General features: G+C 45.7%; 1 protein-coding gene across 1 annotated transcript in view; it reads right to left on the bottom strand.

Moving 5' to 3' along the window:
- Positions 1 to 17,527, bottom strand: part of LOC121280566 (voltage-dependent L-type calcium channel subunit alpha-1D-like) — a 676,393-nt gene that overhangs the window by 348,648 nt on the left and 310,218 nt on the right. The window contains exons 11-12 of the mRNA XM_041192702.1: positions 12,868 to 12,894; positions 647 to 807 (exon numbers count right to left, since the gene is read on the bottom strand). Coding sequence (XP_041048636.1) covers positions 647 to 807; positions 12,868 to 12,894 — 188 coding nt within the window. The remainder of the gene's footprint in view (positions 1 to 646; positions 808 to 12,867; positions 12,895 to 17,527) is intronic.

The following is a 17,527-nucleotide window of genomic DNA, read 5'->3' as shown; positions in this document are numbered from 1 at the left end:
CAGTGCCAGATCGAGGGAGCTGGCATCTGAAAGTGGGGGGAGGGTGGGTAGGCAGGCCACTGAAAGCCAACCTCCTTGCCCTTGCCTCAAATCCCCTGCTCCCTTCTTCTCCAACCCCCACCCTGTAACCCCTTATCCCTCCCTCCATAAACAGTGGCCTGGACCCTTCGCTGATCCTGGATCTCTGGTGGGTGCATTGCCGGCAGCTGCCACCATTCCCCCAGTGGAACTGCTGGCCTCTGAATGGCCAACAGCTCTCGGCAGGTAGGATTTCCGTCACCGGGTCATGAATTGGAACTGAAGGGCACACAATGCCATTGGTCCTCCCCCATGGAACTGACAGGGGTTCCCTGCCAGTTCTTCGGCCCATCTCTTCGAGGGCGAGGCCCTCATTGGCCTGACTGAATCCAGCCTAATAATGCAGTATACTTAGGATTAAAAAGTACAATTTTAACTTTGTGTAAGTGAACTGGTGTAAATAAATAACGCTTGAATTTACAACTATGAATAAAGCAATTTGCAGCTGTGTACCATTTAGAATTAATCAATGGGCATTATCCAACCAATAGGTAATAATGCAGTGATAAAACAATTTACTTGAGTGTTTATTGCTTGCTAATATTTGAAAACAAAGTTGTATTCTTACCCTGAATCAATGTTAGCCAAAAAGGCTGGTTGTAGTGCTCTGATGAAATGGTTAATGTATTGAGAAAAACAAGAATAATAACTAGCCAGTAGAAAGAAACAGACTTTACACCAGCTCGACATTTTCTTCTCCAATAGCGGTTCCAACGACGCCAGCGTCGGCTAAAAATGAAAAGATGCTGATTACACCACGAAGGAGTTTTAAACTTTATACCTAAGTGAAAGAAAAAATCCGAAAGCAACTCATTCAAAAATATTGTTGGATATCTCTACTTGACCAATTTGTATCGATTAGTTAATTTTGTAATATTGCTTAATCCAAAGACTGAAGTACGATTCTTAAATTGCACATGGTATGGCATTCACATTTTTATCTCTTCAATTCAATTAATTCCCTAGACTATGCGCTTTATCTGTAAAAGACTGTAAACCCTATGCCATTTTGTAATACACTTAAATTGTACTTGATTATAAAGATAAATAATAAGTCACCTGTCATTCAAAAATTCATAAAGTATTAATTTTAAACACTCAACTGATGATTTATTAATTATTGTAACCTTTTATGTCCAGTGAGAATAAGTTGAAAACATATCAATACTGTATTAAATCCTGTGATTTAAATCCTTATATATGGAAACTTGTAGAAAATATCACATTGATATTCATATGCAAGTTGAAATTCTTCTTATGTATTTTCTATTGACCGGGATGAAAAAGGTATGCCAACCCAAAACAAAATGCCTCACACTCTGAAGCAAATCTAACTCATCATATGATGCAGTTATTTAGCTGACACTACATACTGTCCCAAACAAGTGTTATAACGGCAGTACTGCAATGTTTATAAAAGATTAAATCAACTTCAACACTGTGGAAGTGGATGAATTAGTTAAAATCTTGGGCTGGATTTTCATTTGGGGCTGAGAACTGTAAGTGGAAGCTAGTTCCAGGACCTGACCCTGATTGGCATCTTTCAGGCTTCTGCGGTGCTGGAGGACCAATAGTCGCACTCTGTGATTGGCAGCCCCCCCTGCCAAGATGGGAGCTGCTGATCTGAGCATGGAGACTGCAAGAGACAAAGGAATCACTTTTAAACAGCCACAGCTGCCTGACCATGATCCTGGAGAGGCAGTTCCTCCAGATAAAGGCCAACAGACGCAGCTGTGGCCCAGCGGCTGTTATGGGTCCAGGTGAGGGGGGGGGAAGGATGGGTCATTCACTTGATCTTTCATGCCCCACCCTGACCACACCATTGCCTGGATGTGGTCCAGATCAATGTAAGCTGCCCGCATTGCCAACTGGAAATTCCAGTCAGCGTGAGAACAGGGCCTTAACAGACCCCATAATTTACAGTAATTGGCTGTCAGCTGGCCAATCCATCACAAAGCCACCCTCATTGAAAATGGCTCGGATTTAGGATTGTGGCGGCAAACCAGTATGGAGGCCGGTGATGCCAAATGCTCACTTGCCCACCTCCAATCCCAGCCCGGACCCATTTAAAAATCCAGGCCCTTGTGCCTACTTGTTCTGATATTTCAGCTGAATGATAAAGATACCAAGGCAAAATTTGACAATGAACATGATGTTCTTTCAACATCCTGACCATCCATGGGTCAACCAATATCATCAAAAAGCACATATTAACTGGTATTTTCTCAGATTGCTGTTTGCAGCCCATTTTTGATGCAGAATGACTGCAATATTTGCCAACAGAGCAAATCACTGCACCGCACAATTTATTTTGTGAAGTGTTTTAATATATTCTGATGATAACATTGCTAAATAAATGTAGTTTTTTTTTAACGTAGAGGAAATATATAAATACTGGGAATTTCCATGCATTCGTGCATTTCATGATCTGCTCCTTTGACCATAGTGAAAGATCAACAGAAAGCTCACTTACATGTCTTTCTGAGGTTTCTGTCAATCCTTCAACATTACCGTGGTTGATCAGAAGAACCCCCGTAATTTAATGCCTCTCCACCCCTTCAATAAGTCTGCACAGAAGCACCTGTTCCTTGCTCATTGTACTCACTAATGAGAAACCATGACATCAGTTATGTCTTCCAAATACATGCATGACAAAAGTCTATTCCTACCTATGCATCCCTAACTGTGACTCCCTCGAGTCTCCTTGATTGATTTACTGGTATTTTTTAGTTCTTGTCATTAATGGTTATTGAGGTAATGGTCTGGATTTTCAATAAATCAGGTTGACTCGGGAGCCCCTTAAAAATGGCAGGCAGGGTCCCAATTCCGGGATTCCTGATCCCATTCCCAGGCTGTGCAATTTTTGGGAGTGCCTTTAAACGGTGCGGGCTGCTTCCTGTCAGAAGTGTGCACCTGTTACTCCCAACCTGGTTGAGTCCATTGTGGAGATGTATATCCCCTACTCCTCTGCAATTTTCATGGAGTCAGGCAACGTTTTTAAAGAATCGTGGTTTACGAACCCTTAGAGGAATCGTGAATCCTAGTGTGCATGAACTTACCTTTTAAAAGGTAACTCATAAGGTTGCCCTCATGGCTCCTATGCCAAATTACGTCCCCACGCATTCCCTATGCCCATTATGCCAGGTTCGGACCCCCCATTCACCCCATGTCTCCTCATGCACCCTATGCCAAGCTCTGGCACTTCCATGCCCATCGGCCCACCCCCTGCACATTTTCTAGAACCAATGAGCAGCACAGTGTAAAGTGGTATGTGTAAATAAAAGCTTTGAAAAAATGTATTCCATTGACAAATTTCTCCTATTGACAAAAAAAATGTCTAGGCTGAAATCTAATAAAAGTGTCAATCATCCAGGCCCTTTGAAGTTTCAAAAACTACAAACACCTATTGAGCCATGTAAACAAACATAGTGAAATTGATGACAGAGATCAGAGAGCCTGAGCTATCAGTCAAACAATCTTTATACTGGGGAGCAGGTGTTGTGTTATTCTTATAGATGTCTGGGCTCTCAGCCAAGTCTCATTATGTACGTCCCTGTAGCTGCCTCCAGACTTCCTCCCGAGTCAGCTGGTGCCAACTCCAGCCAGCACCCAGCAATGAAGATCCTGCCTTGGTGGGCGTGTTCTCTCAAGGTGGGCTGACTGAACTGGGAATTTCCCAACTGCCCCTACCCACCTCGAGGATGAAAATCCAGACCAATGTCTCCATTGCTCCACAGGTCCAGGCTTGTAGCAAAGCTGAAGCCCTGGAATAAAGAGGACAGTGGCAGCATGGATATGAAGTTGGCTGAATGACAGGAAGTAGTGGTGAATGGTTGTTTTTGGAATGGAGGATGGTATATTGTGGGGCAGTATATTTCCTGGGGTTGGTATTCAGACCGCTGCTTTTCTTATCTATATTAATGACCTAGGCTTGGGTCTACGGGGCACAATTTCAAAATCTGCAGATGACATAAATCATGGAAGCATTGCGAACCATGAGGAGGATAGTGATAGACTTCAAGAGGACACACCGTCAGGCTGACAGAATGGGCAAATGTGGTAGATAGAATTTAAGGCAGAGAAGTGCCAAGTGATACTTCTTGTGTGGAAAAACAGGGAGAGACAATTTTTTTTAACATAAAAACACATTTTTGAAGGGGGTACATGAGCAGATGGGTGGGGAGATATATGTGTATATATGTGTATACATCTTTGAGGGTGGCAGGACAGATTGCGAAAGCAGTTGCTAAGTCTTATAGGATCCTGGGCTTTATAAATAGAAACCTAAAGTACAAAAGCAAGTAAGTTATGATGAACCTTCATAAAACACTGGTTCAGTCTCAACTGGAGCATTTGTCTAACTCTGAGCATCACACTTTAGAAAGGACTTGAAGGCTTGGAGAGGGTGCAGAGAAGATTTATGAGAATGGTAATGAGGATGAGACACTTCCATTATGTGATTAGATTGGAGAAGCTGGGACTGTTCTCCTAGAGAAGGTTGAGAGGTGATGTGATTCTGGATTCCCGGCCCCATTCCCAGGCTGTGAGATTTTGTGCCTTTAAACAGTGCAGGCTGCTTCCTGCCAGAATCCAGCACTCTCAGCCTGGTTGAGTCCATTGTGGAGATAGGTATTCCCTACACCTCTGCAAGTTTCATGGAAGTCGGGCTAAGATTTTAAAGAACCGTGGTTCACAGACCCTTAGAGGAATCAGTCAATAACTTTAGAGAAGATCTTACCTGACCAACATCCTTGATTTCTTTAAGGAAGTGACAACCCAAGTCAACCATAATAAACCTTTTGGTGCTATTTAGTTAAGACTCCAAAAGACATCTGAGAAATTTCCAAATTAAAGGTTACTAATTAAGCCCACCTGTGGACATTAAAGGGAAAACTGCCTGAAGTCTTGAGTAAAGAACCAGCGAAGAGCAGCAAGAAGAGAAAAAAGTTGAGGAAGTAGAGTTACTCCATCTACTTGTACAAAGTGATGAAGCAGGTTCACCCGGCCACCGACCCGTCCAAGGTCATGAGTATCATGAATTCCTTTCTGAATAATATTTTCAAATGCATCACAGGTGAGTCTTCCTACCTGGTCCATTACAACAATCAGCTCCCAGGAGATCTAGAACACCATTTGCCTGCTGCTGCCCGAGGAGCTGGTTAAACATGCAAGTCGGAAAGGACAAAGACAGTAACCAAGTCCACCAGCTCCAAGTAAAACTCCACAATGGACTAATAAGACAAAACTGGGCGAAGGGTTAAAAAAGAGTGGGGACTGGTTAAGACTGTAATTGCAGGCCCAGAGGAAGGGCTCAACATGGAGGCCATTATTGTTTCTAACTTACATCAGTGACTTGGATTAAAACTCAATGCCAATTAGTTAAACTTTCAGACAATACCAGTCAGGAGACTGCCAGAAACTACAGAATGTGCTGAACAAAATAAATGAGTGGGCTGAACAATGGTTGGTAACATTTAAGTTTAATTTAATTTAACAATGTAAATTACTCTACACAGGAAAGAAAAATGGGCATACTTCATGCAGACTTCACAAAGGGTGTTGAAATAGCCAAGGATGGATATGAAAGATACTCGGGAGTCTCGCTTATCAGCCTTAGTTCTGTGGTAGCCTGAGTCAGTATACCCATGGGTTCAATTCCCACTCCAGAGACCTGAGCACATGATTTAGGTTGACAGTTCTGGACAGTACTAAGAAAGTGTTACACTGTCAGAGATGCAATCTTTCAGATAACACATTAAAATGTTGTCCATCTGCTCTCTCAAATGGACATAATCGAAACAGCAATGTCCTGACAAATAATTAACCTTCAACCAACATCACTGAAAAAGAAAGAGATTATCTGGTGATTACTTCATTGTTGTTTGTGGGATTTTGCCATGCACAAATTGGCTGATGCATTTCCCTACAGTACAACAATTTAAAAGTACTTCACTGGCAGTAATGCAGTTGCTAATGGTTGCTATATAAGTTTCATCTTCTCTCTTAGACTGGGCCATATAATCGAGTGGAGAGCCCTTTTCTCCAACGATGAATTCAGGGGTGGGGATTGTCGAGGAGACCCAGAAGGAAATACCAGTTAAGTTTAGACATCCTGCATGGAAGCCAACTGAAGGTCCTAAGTGGTCAATCAATGGCCAAATAAGGGCCACATCTCTCTGCCACTGGTATTGTACAACATAGAGGGGCCACCAGGTGCACTCTGGCAACATCCCTATGGACTTGGGAGGTGTTTCTTTTCCGATTAGGCACCCTGTACCCCAAAGGAGGGCCCTGCTGGCGGCAAGGGCTACCCTACTGAAAGAAACCCTCTGCCCCGCCCTCCAAATTGACATCCCCCACCACCAATCCCTTGCTGAGACCAGTCATACAGGTCCCTCACAAGCCCAATCCACTCACCTCTCTTCTGGGGCCTCCATCAATGTTGCTGCTTCAGGCCTCCTGCAGTACCATCAGTGGCCACCACTCCCACGTCCGGGACTGAAGAGCTTCCAACCAACTGATTGGCTGGCAGCTCTTGAGGACTGGGTCTTCAAAGCCATGGGAATCTCAATGGCTGCAAGTTAACGGTCTGATTCACATTTAATCCCACTGCGGCGCCTGGAAATGGCCGTGGCTGGGTTGCCACAGACTTTCCAGCTGGTGGAGGGGTCCACCCACCACCATGTCCATTAAATTCAGCTCAGTACCTCACGGTTTGTTCAGGTGATGCAGCAGGAGCAAAGGGCGGAATTTTCCACTTCAGAGACTAAGTGTGGTGGCAGGTGGGAAAGTCGGCATGGCTCCTGCTGGCTGGCAGGATGGTTTGCCGCGCCAGAACGCCCGCTTTTCACCATGTTACGAATGCATAAACGAGAAGCACGCTATATCTCGAAGCAGGGAAAGCTAGGATATGTGCACCCTGCCATTACCTCATTGGGTTGCAGTTCCAAGCACCATATTAAAACGGCACCCACCACAAATTCACTCTCTGCAGTCCAGGAATTGTGGCGAGTGATGGCCCCCAGAGAGACGAGCGCTGTGCCCCAAAGTTCAGTGCCAAGTGCCTGGATAGACTCTTCCAAGCAGTCAAGGACCAGTGGGAGGTCCCCTACACCCATGATGGGAGCCAAAGGTACACCAACCTCACCATCAAGGCTTTGAAGGAGATCACCAGTGCGGTCAGCACCTGTGACCTCAGAAGAGGACTGCTCTGCAGTGCAGGAGAGTAAGTCAACCTTCTCCTCACTCTCAACTCAAACTCTCAGAAGGCCATCAGGCATTCGTGGGGTTACAGCCCTCAGGGATCACACACTACCAGCACAAGGGACATCGCCATTGATTCTCTCACACACAGTTTAACATCTTCATCTCTTGTCACATCCTGCACAGGTCACATCTTCAGCCCTTAGATAGGTCCACTCAGCACACACATCTGTCTTTATGCAGGACAAGATAATCCACGCCACCAGGGAGAGATCCCAGATAGGAGGGGGGATGCCAAAGCTCAGGCCAGTCACCATCTTTGAAGGGCAGTGGCACAGCTAGCCAGCGAAGACAGGCACCGTTTCTGCGCCAGAAACAAGATCGGCATCTCCCAACAAGCCAGTGAGGGTCAATCCAGTAGTTTTTGCTCACCCACCAAAACTGAGAGTGCTCTTTAATGTAGGTGAACCTCCAGCCAATCACAAATTAGCTCTTCCCTCTATTACAGCACCAGCAAGAAAAGGCAGAGGTACACAGCCAGCCAGCCCACCCATCAGCCCCAGCCCCTAGACCATCTCAGATAAGGATCCTGATGAACCACCAGATGTGGACCCGTCACTGCATTCCCCTGCACCCAACACCAGCAGAGAGACACACACATCAGTGGGACCTAGTTTTAGAGCAGGCTCAGGGTTACCATCTGGTGAGCACAGCACAGATTGGGGTCCACAGCAGGCAGAGGCAGTGACAGCCAAGGTTACCGACATTCGGAGGACTGCTGGAGGTCAGGCTCCTGCTAAGTCCAAGTCCGATGATGAGCCTCTGGAATAGGCCCTGAGAGAGATGTTGGAGCCTCAAAGACAGGCGGGGTAAAGCAGGCAGGGTTGGCAGAGGCCGTCAGCAGATTAGAATGGTGGATGGAAGAATCTGTTCTGTCTGATGTAGCGGCACCAACATGCCAGAATATCAAGGTCGCCATTGGAAGGGTGGCTTCCGCCACGGAGACCCTGGTCCAGCAATTTGTGCCGGATATGCGCTCGGACCGGCAGACCATCACTATAGCGATGAGTGGGATCCATCAGTGGCTATGCAAGAGGGGGTCGGGGTACCTCAATCTCCCTCCAAGAGCACCTTCCCTCAAGCAGTCAGGTAGGGGCCCTCAGGCACCCACAGGGAGGGGAAGCGTCAACTGGACACCCAAGGGCAATCCACCCAGGACTCTCCAGGGCTGTCCAGCCGTTCCACGTCCCCTCTTTCTTTGAGCCCAGTCACTCCAGCTGCTCAGGCTCAGGACAGTGCACCTGCCCCACAGCAAGAGACCAAAGCAGGCCAAGGCCCTCCAGAGCATGCCGCCAAGGTCATCATAGACAATAGGGCATAGCACTCAGCAGGCTGCCTCCACCTCTGCTGCAGAAGTTGGTGATGCACCTAGACATAGAATAGGGTAAGAAAAATTAAGAATTACTAGCAGCACAATGGTGGCACGGGTGTTCAGTCACTGTATATACTTAGCACATCTGTCGATATATTTTACTTTTTCTGAAAGTCTCATCTAGTAAATGGCTCTTCTATCTGATGCAACGCTCCAAGGTCATACAAGTGTAACAGATGCCCCCCTCCTCACTTAGCTCCCATAATGTCCCTCAGATCTATGGTTTTTTATACAATCTCAGTACAATGAGTTGTCTTTATGTCCATGGCAGCAACATGAACAAAGCCAATTGCCCTATCAACATGGTGGTTGTGCAATGCATATCTTAGACTTGCATTAGATCTCATGGGTATAGATTTTGCAATTTTTTAAATTCTCCTGATGCTGCTGCACTGAAGTCTGTTGTCTGTGGATGTTAATGGATTTAATGGCAACCTGCATTGGAGTCACTCTAACCCAGTGCATTTTTCAATGGCCTCCATGTAATGTCTGTCAGGTTTGGGTATGGATTACATTTCAAGTAATAACCTTAGCTGTTCATGGCGGCCTGTGGCATGACATTGTGACTGCATTTGCACCTAGACATCACCCTTATAATAGTTCCCACTCTCCACCTGCAAAATGCAGAGCTTTGGACCCAGCAAGCACTTCCTGACTCCTGAAATGTCTGTTAGATGGCCATGACAATGCAAGGTTAGAGGTGTGTGTTTAGCATCATGATGCCGGCCTATTAAACAGGAGGATGTTGATTTGCACCTGAAGGTCTGGCTAGCATGGCTCAACATGGTTATCTGATCATGACAGTGCCATCAGCATCCCAGGCTTCCTTGTGTATATCTTAAACTGCTGGAACGAAAATGTGGAGTCCCGAAATGGGATCAGAGCAAAGCTTCAATATATCTGATGTGTGCACTTTATGATCAACGAAGTTACTAAGTAATGCTTAAATGCTGTGTCATGGCTGACTGAGCCACCTCATACTCAGATGCCAAGGCAATGCTGGACATGAACTTGGGAGCTCCAGGTAAAAGCTGGGTCATGAGCGCTTGTCAATGATCAGACGATGGTGTGGCTGAAGCTATCTCTGTGCACATAAAAGTGACCTGACTTCAGGCTCGCATCCATGACTGAGAGTGACAGATCAGTGTCCCAAAGAATGATCTCATGCCGGGGACCTCGTATGAGGATGAGGCCAGGACATTGTTTTTGCATGAGAGATGGCCTGTGAAGAGATGCTGCAGTGTGGGTTCAGATCAATCCTCAGGCGGTCAAGTGTTTGATGATTATCCTCCTTGATGTGCCTTGCAATGCTCCAGGCATACTGCCATGAGTGCACTGAGGTTTGCAGTGCTGCCCCTGCCTCTTGAAGACTGCCATAGGCAGTGACATATTGGCGCGATGCTTGAAAAGACTACACTATGTCTGCTTACTTCGTAGTGAGCGCTGGTATATTTCTTATCCCATTACAGAACAGCCACATGTTCCACAGGCTGCCTAGCCTTCCAAGGATGAAGCCATCATCATGCAAGATTGTGACTATTCATTCTGAGATTGATGTCCTTCAATGAAGTGCTGCAGATGTTGAAGAAGGCATTAATGTCAAGCCTGCATGGAGGGCACAGGTGAAAGAGGCTCATATGAGCTAGTTGTCTTCATCTTCCTGGAACCTTGTGGCTATAAGGGTCTCATGGGCACATTTGTCATGCCACGTCTGGCCTGTGCTGTGGTCTTTTCCCGTGGGGCCTCAACATCCTCGCCCTCTTTGAGGTCATCTCTTTCAACATCCTCCTCATTAGAGGAGACATGCAGCTCCTCCATCTCGCCATCTGGCAACATCTCCCTCTTTGGAGCGCCAGCTTGGGTAGAGCACAGCAAACAAGGTGACATGGGACACCTTCTGGGGAGAGTATCGAACAGTCCAGACATCTGAAGCACATCTTCAACATGTCGATGGTCTTCTGAATCAAGGAGCATGTTGCAGAATGAGCTGCATTGTACCTCTCCTCTGAATCACTCTTTGGGGGTGGCCTTTATCACTGGTGAGCCGGCCCCTAATGTGTTGAGGGTCCTTGAAGATCTGTGACGCCTGCAGGCAACTCAAGATGTAAGAGTCGTGCGAACTCCCAGGATACCTCACACAGACCTGCGTAACTTGCTTTTGGATGATCACAGATCAGCGGCACATTGAGCAAGTGGAAGTCAGACCCCCCCACCCCAGCGATTTTCTTCCTAGGTTATTTTTCAATTGAGTCATTCCATCGTTTGTCGAAATGGTGCTGCTCCACTTCTATTATCAGACCAGCTTCCAACCTCCCCACCCACACCCCACTCCATCACTGTCCAGGTCCCTCCTACCATCCTGGAAGAGCATCATATGCTAGTTACCCTCCCTCCAATCACTCTCCTGCCTCCCCCTTTAATCCTGGAGCCCACTGTTATTCTGTAGATATCCCTGTTCTTCCTCCTGAACTGTTATCTGTGGATATCCCCATGCCCTATGTCAACCTCACCCCTCCCCATCTTGAGGCCCTATGCACAGTGACCTATCGAGACCCCCTATAAGAACATCGAGTGCCCCCCTCTTACTTACCAGCTCCCCATTTACAGGCTGCAGATGCCTCCCCTGACTGTGACTGTGCAATCTGCTGCCCACTACCAAGCCACCAACCCCCAGGATGCAAATGTGTGGGGGACTGACCACGCCCTGTCCACCATGCTGTGCACGACCAACAAAGCACAGAGAAGCCCTCCCCCTCCCTGGACTGGGACCAAGACATGTGTGCCAGGCAAAGCCTTGTAGCATGGTGCACACTACGCCAGGACTGCTTTTGCATTCTGGCCCCGACTACATGGTGTGCACTGCCCCTGATTGCTTCAGGCACATCTCCCCTCTTTGTTTAACATCTCGCCTCCCACAAGTCATGTGTCTCTATCCAACCCTTCCCTCCTGGGCCCTTGTAAATAGCATCCCCCCCCGGTCAAGTGTTTGCCGTCCAGCCCTTCCTTTGCCTATATCTAGTCTCACACCCCCTAGTCAAGCATGTGCCTTCCAGCCCCTTCTGTTGCTTCTGTCTAGTCTCACCAGTCCACAGTCAGGTGTGTGCCTTCCAGCCCCTTCCCTCTGTCCAGTCTCACCACCCCCCCACAGACAAGAGTGTGCCTTTCTCCCCCCCCTTCCCTTCCCGCTTGTCTTGCCTGAGCAGCCTGGCACAGAGCAGAGCAGCTGTGAGAGCAGCGTAATGAAAGGTTGGTAAATGCTGCACATACAAACCTCAAAGTTACGAGTGAAGTGCAGTTCTGGCAGGTGCACGTCAGTTATATGCAGTCGTGATTCACACTGGTCTAATTAGCCGCCAGTGTGACCATTAGATTTGGAGTGGGAGCATGATTCTGGGGAGCTGGATTTTTAATGAGCCTTCATGAGATGCCTCCCTAACAGCACTGTGAGTGTACCTACACCACATGGACTTCAGTTGTTCAAGAAGACAGCTCACCACCACCTTCTCAAGGGCAATTAGGGATGGGCAATAAATGCTGGCCTACCCTGCAATGCCCACATCCCATAAGCGAATAAACAAACGCATGTAATATGGTTCCTGACATGGCGCAGCAGGCAACCCAACCCGCCATGAAAGGTGGGAGAGGAAAACTGCAATCCACTTATACACCGGTGCAAAACTGACTTTTGGTCGCACTCCAAAATTTCCGGTCCAACCTGCAATGATGCCGCCACCACCACCACCACCACCACCACCACCTCCCCCCGCCCCCCCCCCCCACCCCCCACCCCCCCCAAACAACTGGTAGGACCAGAAAATCCCGCCCAAAATATAACCAAACAAAATCTTATGTAATGGTAGCTCAAAATCCCATATGGCTTAAATTATAACACAAAAAAAAAATTTCAAATATAAATGCTGAATTGTGTCAATGGTAATTGAAAACAATGTTTCTTTACTTATACACATATTCCACAAATGGAGTTTTCATTCGAGCAAATAATATCTGTAATCTTTCAGTAATGATGCAGTGAAATAAAGTTTAATAATAAAGTATTTAACTATTATAGATAACGTGCATCAATTTAAATCATGGTTTGCCACTTTCCACTAATTGAAACTGAAGCTGAAAGGTTAGAGAGGAAAGGTACTGACCTGAACTTTGACTTAGAAATTCGGATACTGTAATGTAAAGAAAATATGGAAAAAATTAACAAAACATTATTGAAATAATGAGAGTTTCTTAAGCTATGAAATAAGACTATACGCTAAATACATTCATTCATTTTGTACTGATTTTACAAAATGTTGTTTGTATGCACTGAATGAATACTAAATTGAAGGGATAATGACACCAGTAGCACTTACGTCAATGTCATAACACTGTAGAAAATCCAAGAATGGAACAGATTGTTGGTATTGTAATTTAGTGAAATAAGCATGTTTTTCTTCTATCTTCATGATCCAGGACCAGGCATTAGCTGATTTAGCTATCCTGATTAAACGTGCTTAAAAACACTGTACGAGTGCCAAATCATGGGAGCATGATGACAATCCAGTTGTGCCACTTGCCTTGAGACTAATTAATTAATATTATTTGTACTCCTTTCCCAGCTTATGCTTTATGCAATTTTGTAGAAATTTGTGTGGGTGCAACCCAACAGCTCAAATTGAAGAGATGAGGCCAAGATGGATGGCTTTGTATAGTAATGAAAAAATGTGGAGCCTTCTTAAAGCCTTGACTGGTTAAGTTGTAAATGTGAAATATGTTATATGGAGGAAGTAGTGAGTGCTGAGAAGGATGGAAACTTAAGTTTGTGGCAAAGGATAGTAAAAATAGTAGGACTGATTCTATGGTCAGATTCTCCCAGTAAGGAGCAGCAGTCACCTGGAGTGCTGGTCAGGAAATCACGGCTCATGGTGCCTAAGTTTCTTTTAAAATAACAAATCAGAGACTGCTAGTCTTTAATTCACTGACTAGTATTTTCTCCAACTCCATTTATTTTAGGAAATATCCAATTAAAAAGTCAGCCCTAGAATCTGATGGCAAGTGGCACAGCCACAAAGCCTCCATGCATCTCTTTGATAGCTGGCAAGGTTTGATGGCTGGCATGCTTGGAATGGCTGGCATGTTTGGAATTCTGGACTACCCTTTTCCAAAGGACAGCAGTACACCATGTCTGACAGAGGGTGGCAACCAAGGTCGATGTCTTTTATGGAAGATGTCGGAGCAAGGAGCATTCTTTAATTTAATTGGACAAAACTACCAAATAGTAACATGAATCTGGTGGGATAGCCCAAGATTCTGTCTCACAAAGTTCTGCATGTCAGCCTGTTCCAAATTTACAACTAGCCCAGCCAAGTCTCACGCACTCTTAACCCTATGAATGCATCTGAGATTAGAGAAATTGGGGCTCCTCTCCTTAGAGAAAGGAAGGTTGAAAACAGATTTGATAGATTTGTTGAAAATCATGAGAGGTCTGGACAGAGTAGATAAGGAGAAATTGTTCTCATTGGTGGAAGGATTGAGAACCAGAGGACATTGGTTAAAGATAACCAAAGGTGGCATAAAGAAATCAGGATCTGGAATGCACTGAAAGAGTGGCAGAGGCAGAGTCAATTGTGGCTTTCAAAATGTATTGGCTAATTATCTGAAGATTTAAAATAATTGGCAAAAGGAGTAAATGTGATGTGAGGAAAATTTTTTTCACCCAGTGGGTGGTTGGAGTCTGGAACAAACTTCCTGAAAGGGTGGTATGGGCTGGTTCGACCGAGGTATTCAAAAAAGAGTCGGATTGCTACCTGAAAAGTCAGAATGTGCAAGGTTACGGGGATATGGCAGGGGAGTGGGATGAGGTGGAATGCTCTTTCAGAGAGCCAGTGCAGACTTAATGGACCAAATAGCCTCCTCCTGCACTGTAAAGATACTGTGATACTGTGAATTGCAGGGCTGTAGGTAAAAGATAAGGGAGTGGGGCTAACTGAGTTGCTCTTGCAGAGAGCTGGCATAGACACAATGGGCTGAATGGCTTCCTTCTGTGCTGTAACTATTCTATGAATCTGTGGTTCATGCATACCTATTCCTCAACAGAACACACAGTCAGCATCCAACAGTTTCTTAGGTTTTACACATGAAAATATTAAAACACAATCTTGGTCATTCAGTGACATTTAGGATGGGCATCAAATTGAATAAATGGCATGCCATCAGTGACTCCTGCGCTTTGGGAAATGTAGAAAATCAACAATATTGGCTAAGCATGTTTAGTGGAGAAGTAGATGAAAGTGCAAGCTATGCTAACCGTAACATCAGTTGCTGGTTTGATTCATGTGTGGACAGCATATTAACTAATGTTGTAGCACTAGCAGAGATCGAGTTACAGGCATAACTATTGAGAGCAGTGGTGACCTTCTGAATTGCTGGCAGTGCCATCTGTTTATTACAAGTTTAATTATTGGTTTATTTTCGACAGATGTTAAGTCTTTTGCCTGGTAAACTAGAGGCACTGGGACAGTCATCACTGATCATTAACAAATGGTCGACTTGTCCTACAGTCTACAAATTTTGTTTGACATGCCTTCTTCCATCTTGTACCACAAAATACTTCTAAAACAAAGTTACAGCAGGAGTAAAAAATCACTGGCTGCCAAAAATGTTTCACAAAAATATATTAATAAAAATTTCAAATATATGGAAAAACTTTAATAAAGACACAGGCCGAAGTTTTCCAACCCCGTTGGCATCGGGCATCATGGCAGGCATGAGTGGACAATATGGTGGGAAGGCTGAAAATTGGTTCCACGACGTCATGAAACCAGTTTGCGATTGTCTGCTTCACTCATCATTGGCGGCCTGCGTTTCCTGCCATTGGACATCAGGAATATCATTTCAATATATCTGCATATAATTATAAACCCTGCCCATCAGAATCATCCCCCACACTGGATCATCCAGACACATCGGCGTGATGCACAATTGTACATAAGTGACAAGGAGCTGATGAGCTGCACTTCGCTCAGGGTTTCAAAGTTTGTTTGCCTACCTTGCTTTGGGCAGCACTTGCGGTCATCAGCACCAGGCTTCACAGGCAGCACTACATCGCTTTTATCAGGGCTCATGGACAAGTCACTACCTCCCAGGCCAACCGTAAGGCAGGGGTGGCTTTTCAGTTGCTGCAGGGTTAGGGCTTGTTTGGGGAAGAGGGAGAAGAGGCCTCAGGCAAGGGGAGAGGCTGCAGAGCGAGGGCTGTACTGGGGAAGGGGGCTATCTCAAGGTGTGTGTGGGGGCACAAGTTGATCTGTGCAAGTGGCATCAAGATGGTGCTGGCCTCAGTTTTCCCCATTTCCGATTGCTGCCTTATTATCCCCTCCTCAATTGCCTCAATATCACCCTCCACTCCAGATTATACCTCCTCCCGATCATTCTCTCTTATGATAACTTCCACCTCCCAGTCACCCATCCCAATCATCATTCCCTACCAGACCCCCGCAAACAACTCCATTCCCAACCATCTCATTACAGTCACTGCCCTCCTTCATTCTATCCCACCTTTGGAGGTCACACCCACCCTGCTTCCTCCCCAACTACCAATTATTCTATCCGGAAGTATATATGGAAGATTCATTAATCACCTATGATTATTTTGGTATAGCTGTGAGAAAAAGAGACTAGGCCCTCTTCTTAAAATAAACATTAATCCATTTGCATATACCGATATAATCATAGGTAACATTCAACAGAACTTCTAATATTCTTGACTAATGGACAAGGGAGGTAACCCCACCACACAGTTGGAAAATAAGCTGATCTATATACTCACAATACTAAGAAAAGCTTAATAATTACTATTGTTTAATTCAGCTATTGCATTACGAGGCATAATGTTACACATTTCTTCACTATAATGCAATGTACATTTAAATTGTAACATTGTGCATTTTTGAATGTTTCATATTGGTAACATTAGGCGGAATCGTCTCAGGTTTGTACTAAGTGTGGTAGCGGGCGGGAAAAAGAACATTTTATCTGCCAGCCTCAATGGCGGTTTTTCACGCCATATCATCCCAATCCCACCTCATTACTCACGTATTCCCAGGAAACATGCTGTTTGGATGGCAGGTGGGTTCTCATTTGCCCGCCACACCTTCACCTCGCCGATTCTTCACACTGAGTGCCACATTTAAAGTGCAGCCGTGCGCACACCTTTCAGTGCTTCCAGCCCAGGACTGCTGCAAAAAGACATGGCCCTGAAAGGCAAGAAGACTGCAGCCACCCAATGCAGTGACATGTTTCTGGATCGGCTTTTGGATGCAGTGGAGGCCTGCTGTGATGTCCTCTACCCCAGCTCTGGCCGCAGGAGGTCCAGCAATCTCATCACACTGGCTTGGTAGGCGAAGGCAATGATGATCAATGCCAATGCTGCATAGAAAAGGTTGGCTGTTCAATGCTGAAAGAAGATGAATGATCTCATCCATGCCACCAGGGTAAGGCAACCATCTCATCACTCTAAACCCTCACACTCACAAGGCCATCACACATTCACTGGCATCTCACTCATTGACAGCTCAAGGGACATCACCACTCTCTCTCTCTCTCACATACCTTCACATCTCCATCTGGCGTTATCTTCTCTGGAGACTGCCTCCTCAGCCCTCACTATCTTGAGGCCACCTGCACAGGTCAGCTTGCACCCCCACACACACCCTGGGATACCCCCTTTCCCTGTACAGCCCTCACCCTGAAATCTTTTCTCTTGCCTGAGGCTGCTTCACCCCGTTGCCCAAGCAAGCCCTAGCCCTGCAGCAGTTGAAAATC

The sequence above is a fragment of the Carcharodon carcharias genome, chromosome 7 (genome assembly GCF_017639515.1).
Source record: "Carcharodon carcharias isolate sCarCar2 chromosome 7, sCarCar2.pri, whole genome shotgun sequence".
NCBI classification, from domain to species: Eukaryota; Metazoa; Chordata; class Chondrichthyes; order Lamniformes; family Lamnidae; genus Carcharodon; species Carcharodon carcharias.
The sequence above is the reverse complement of the archived record's forward strand: the minus strand, read 5'-3'. Positions and strand labels throughout refer to the sequence as shown.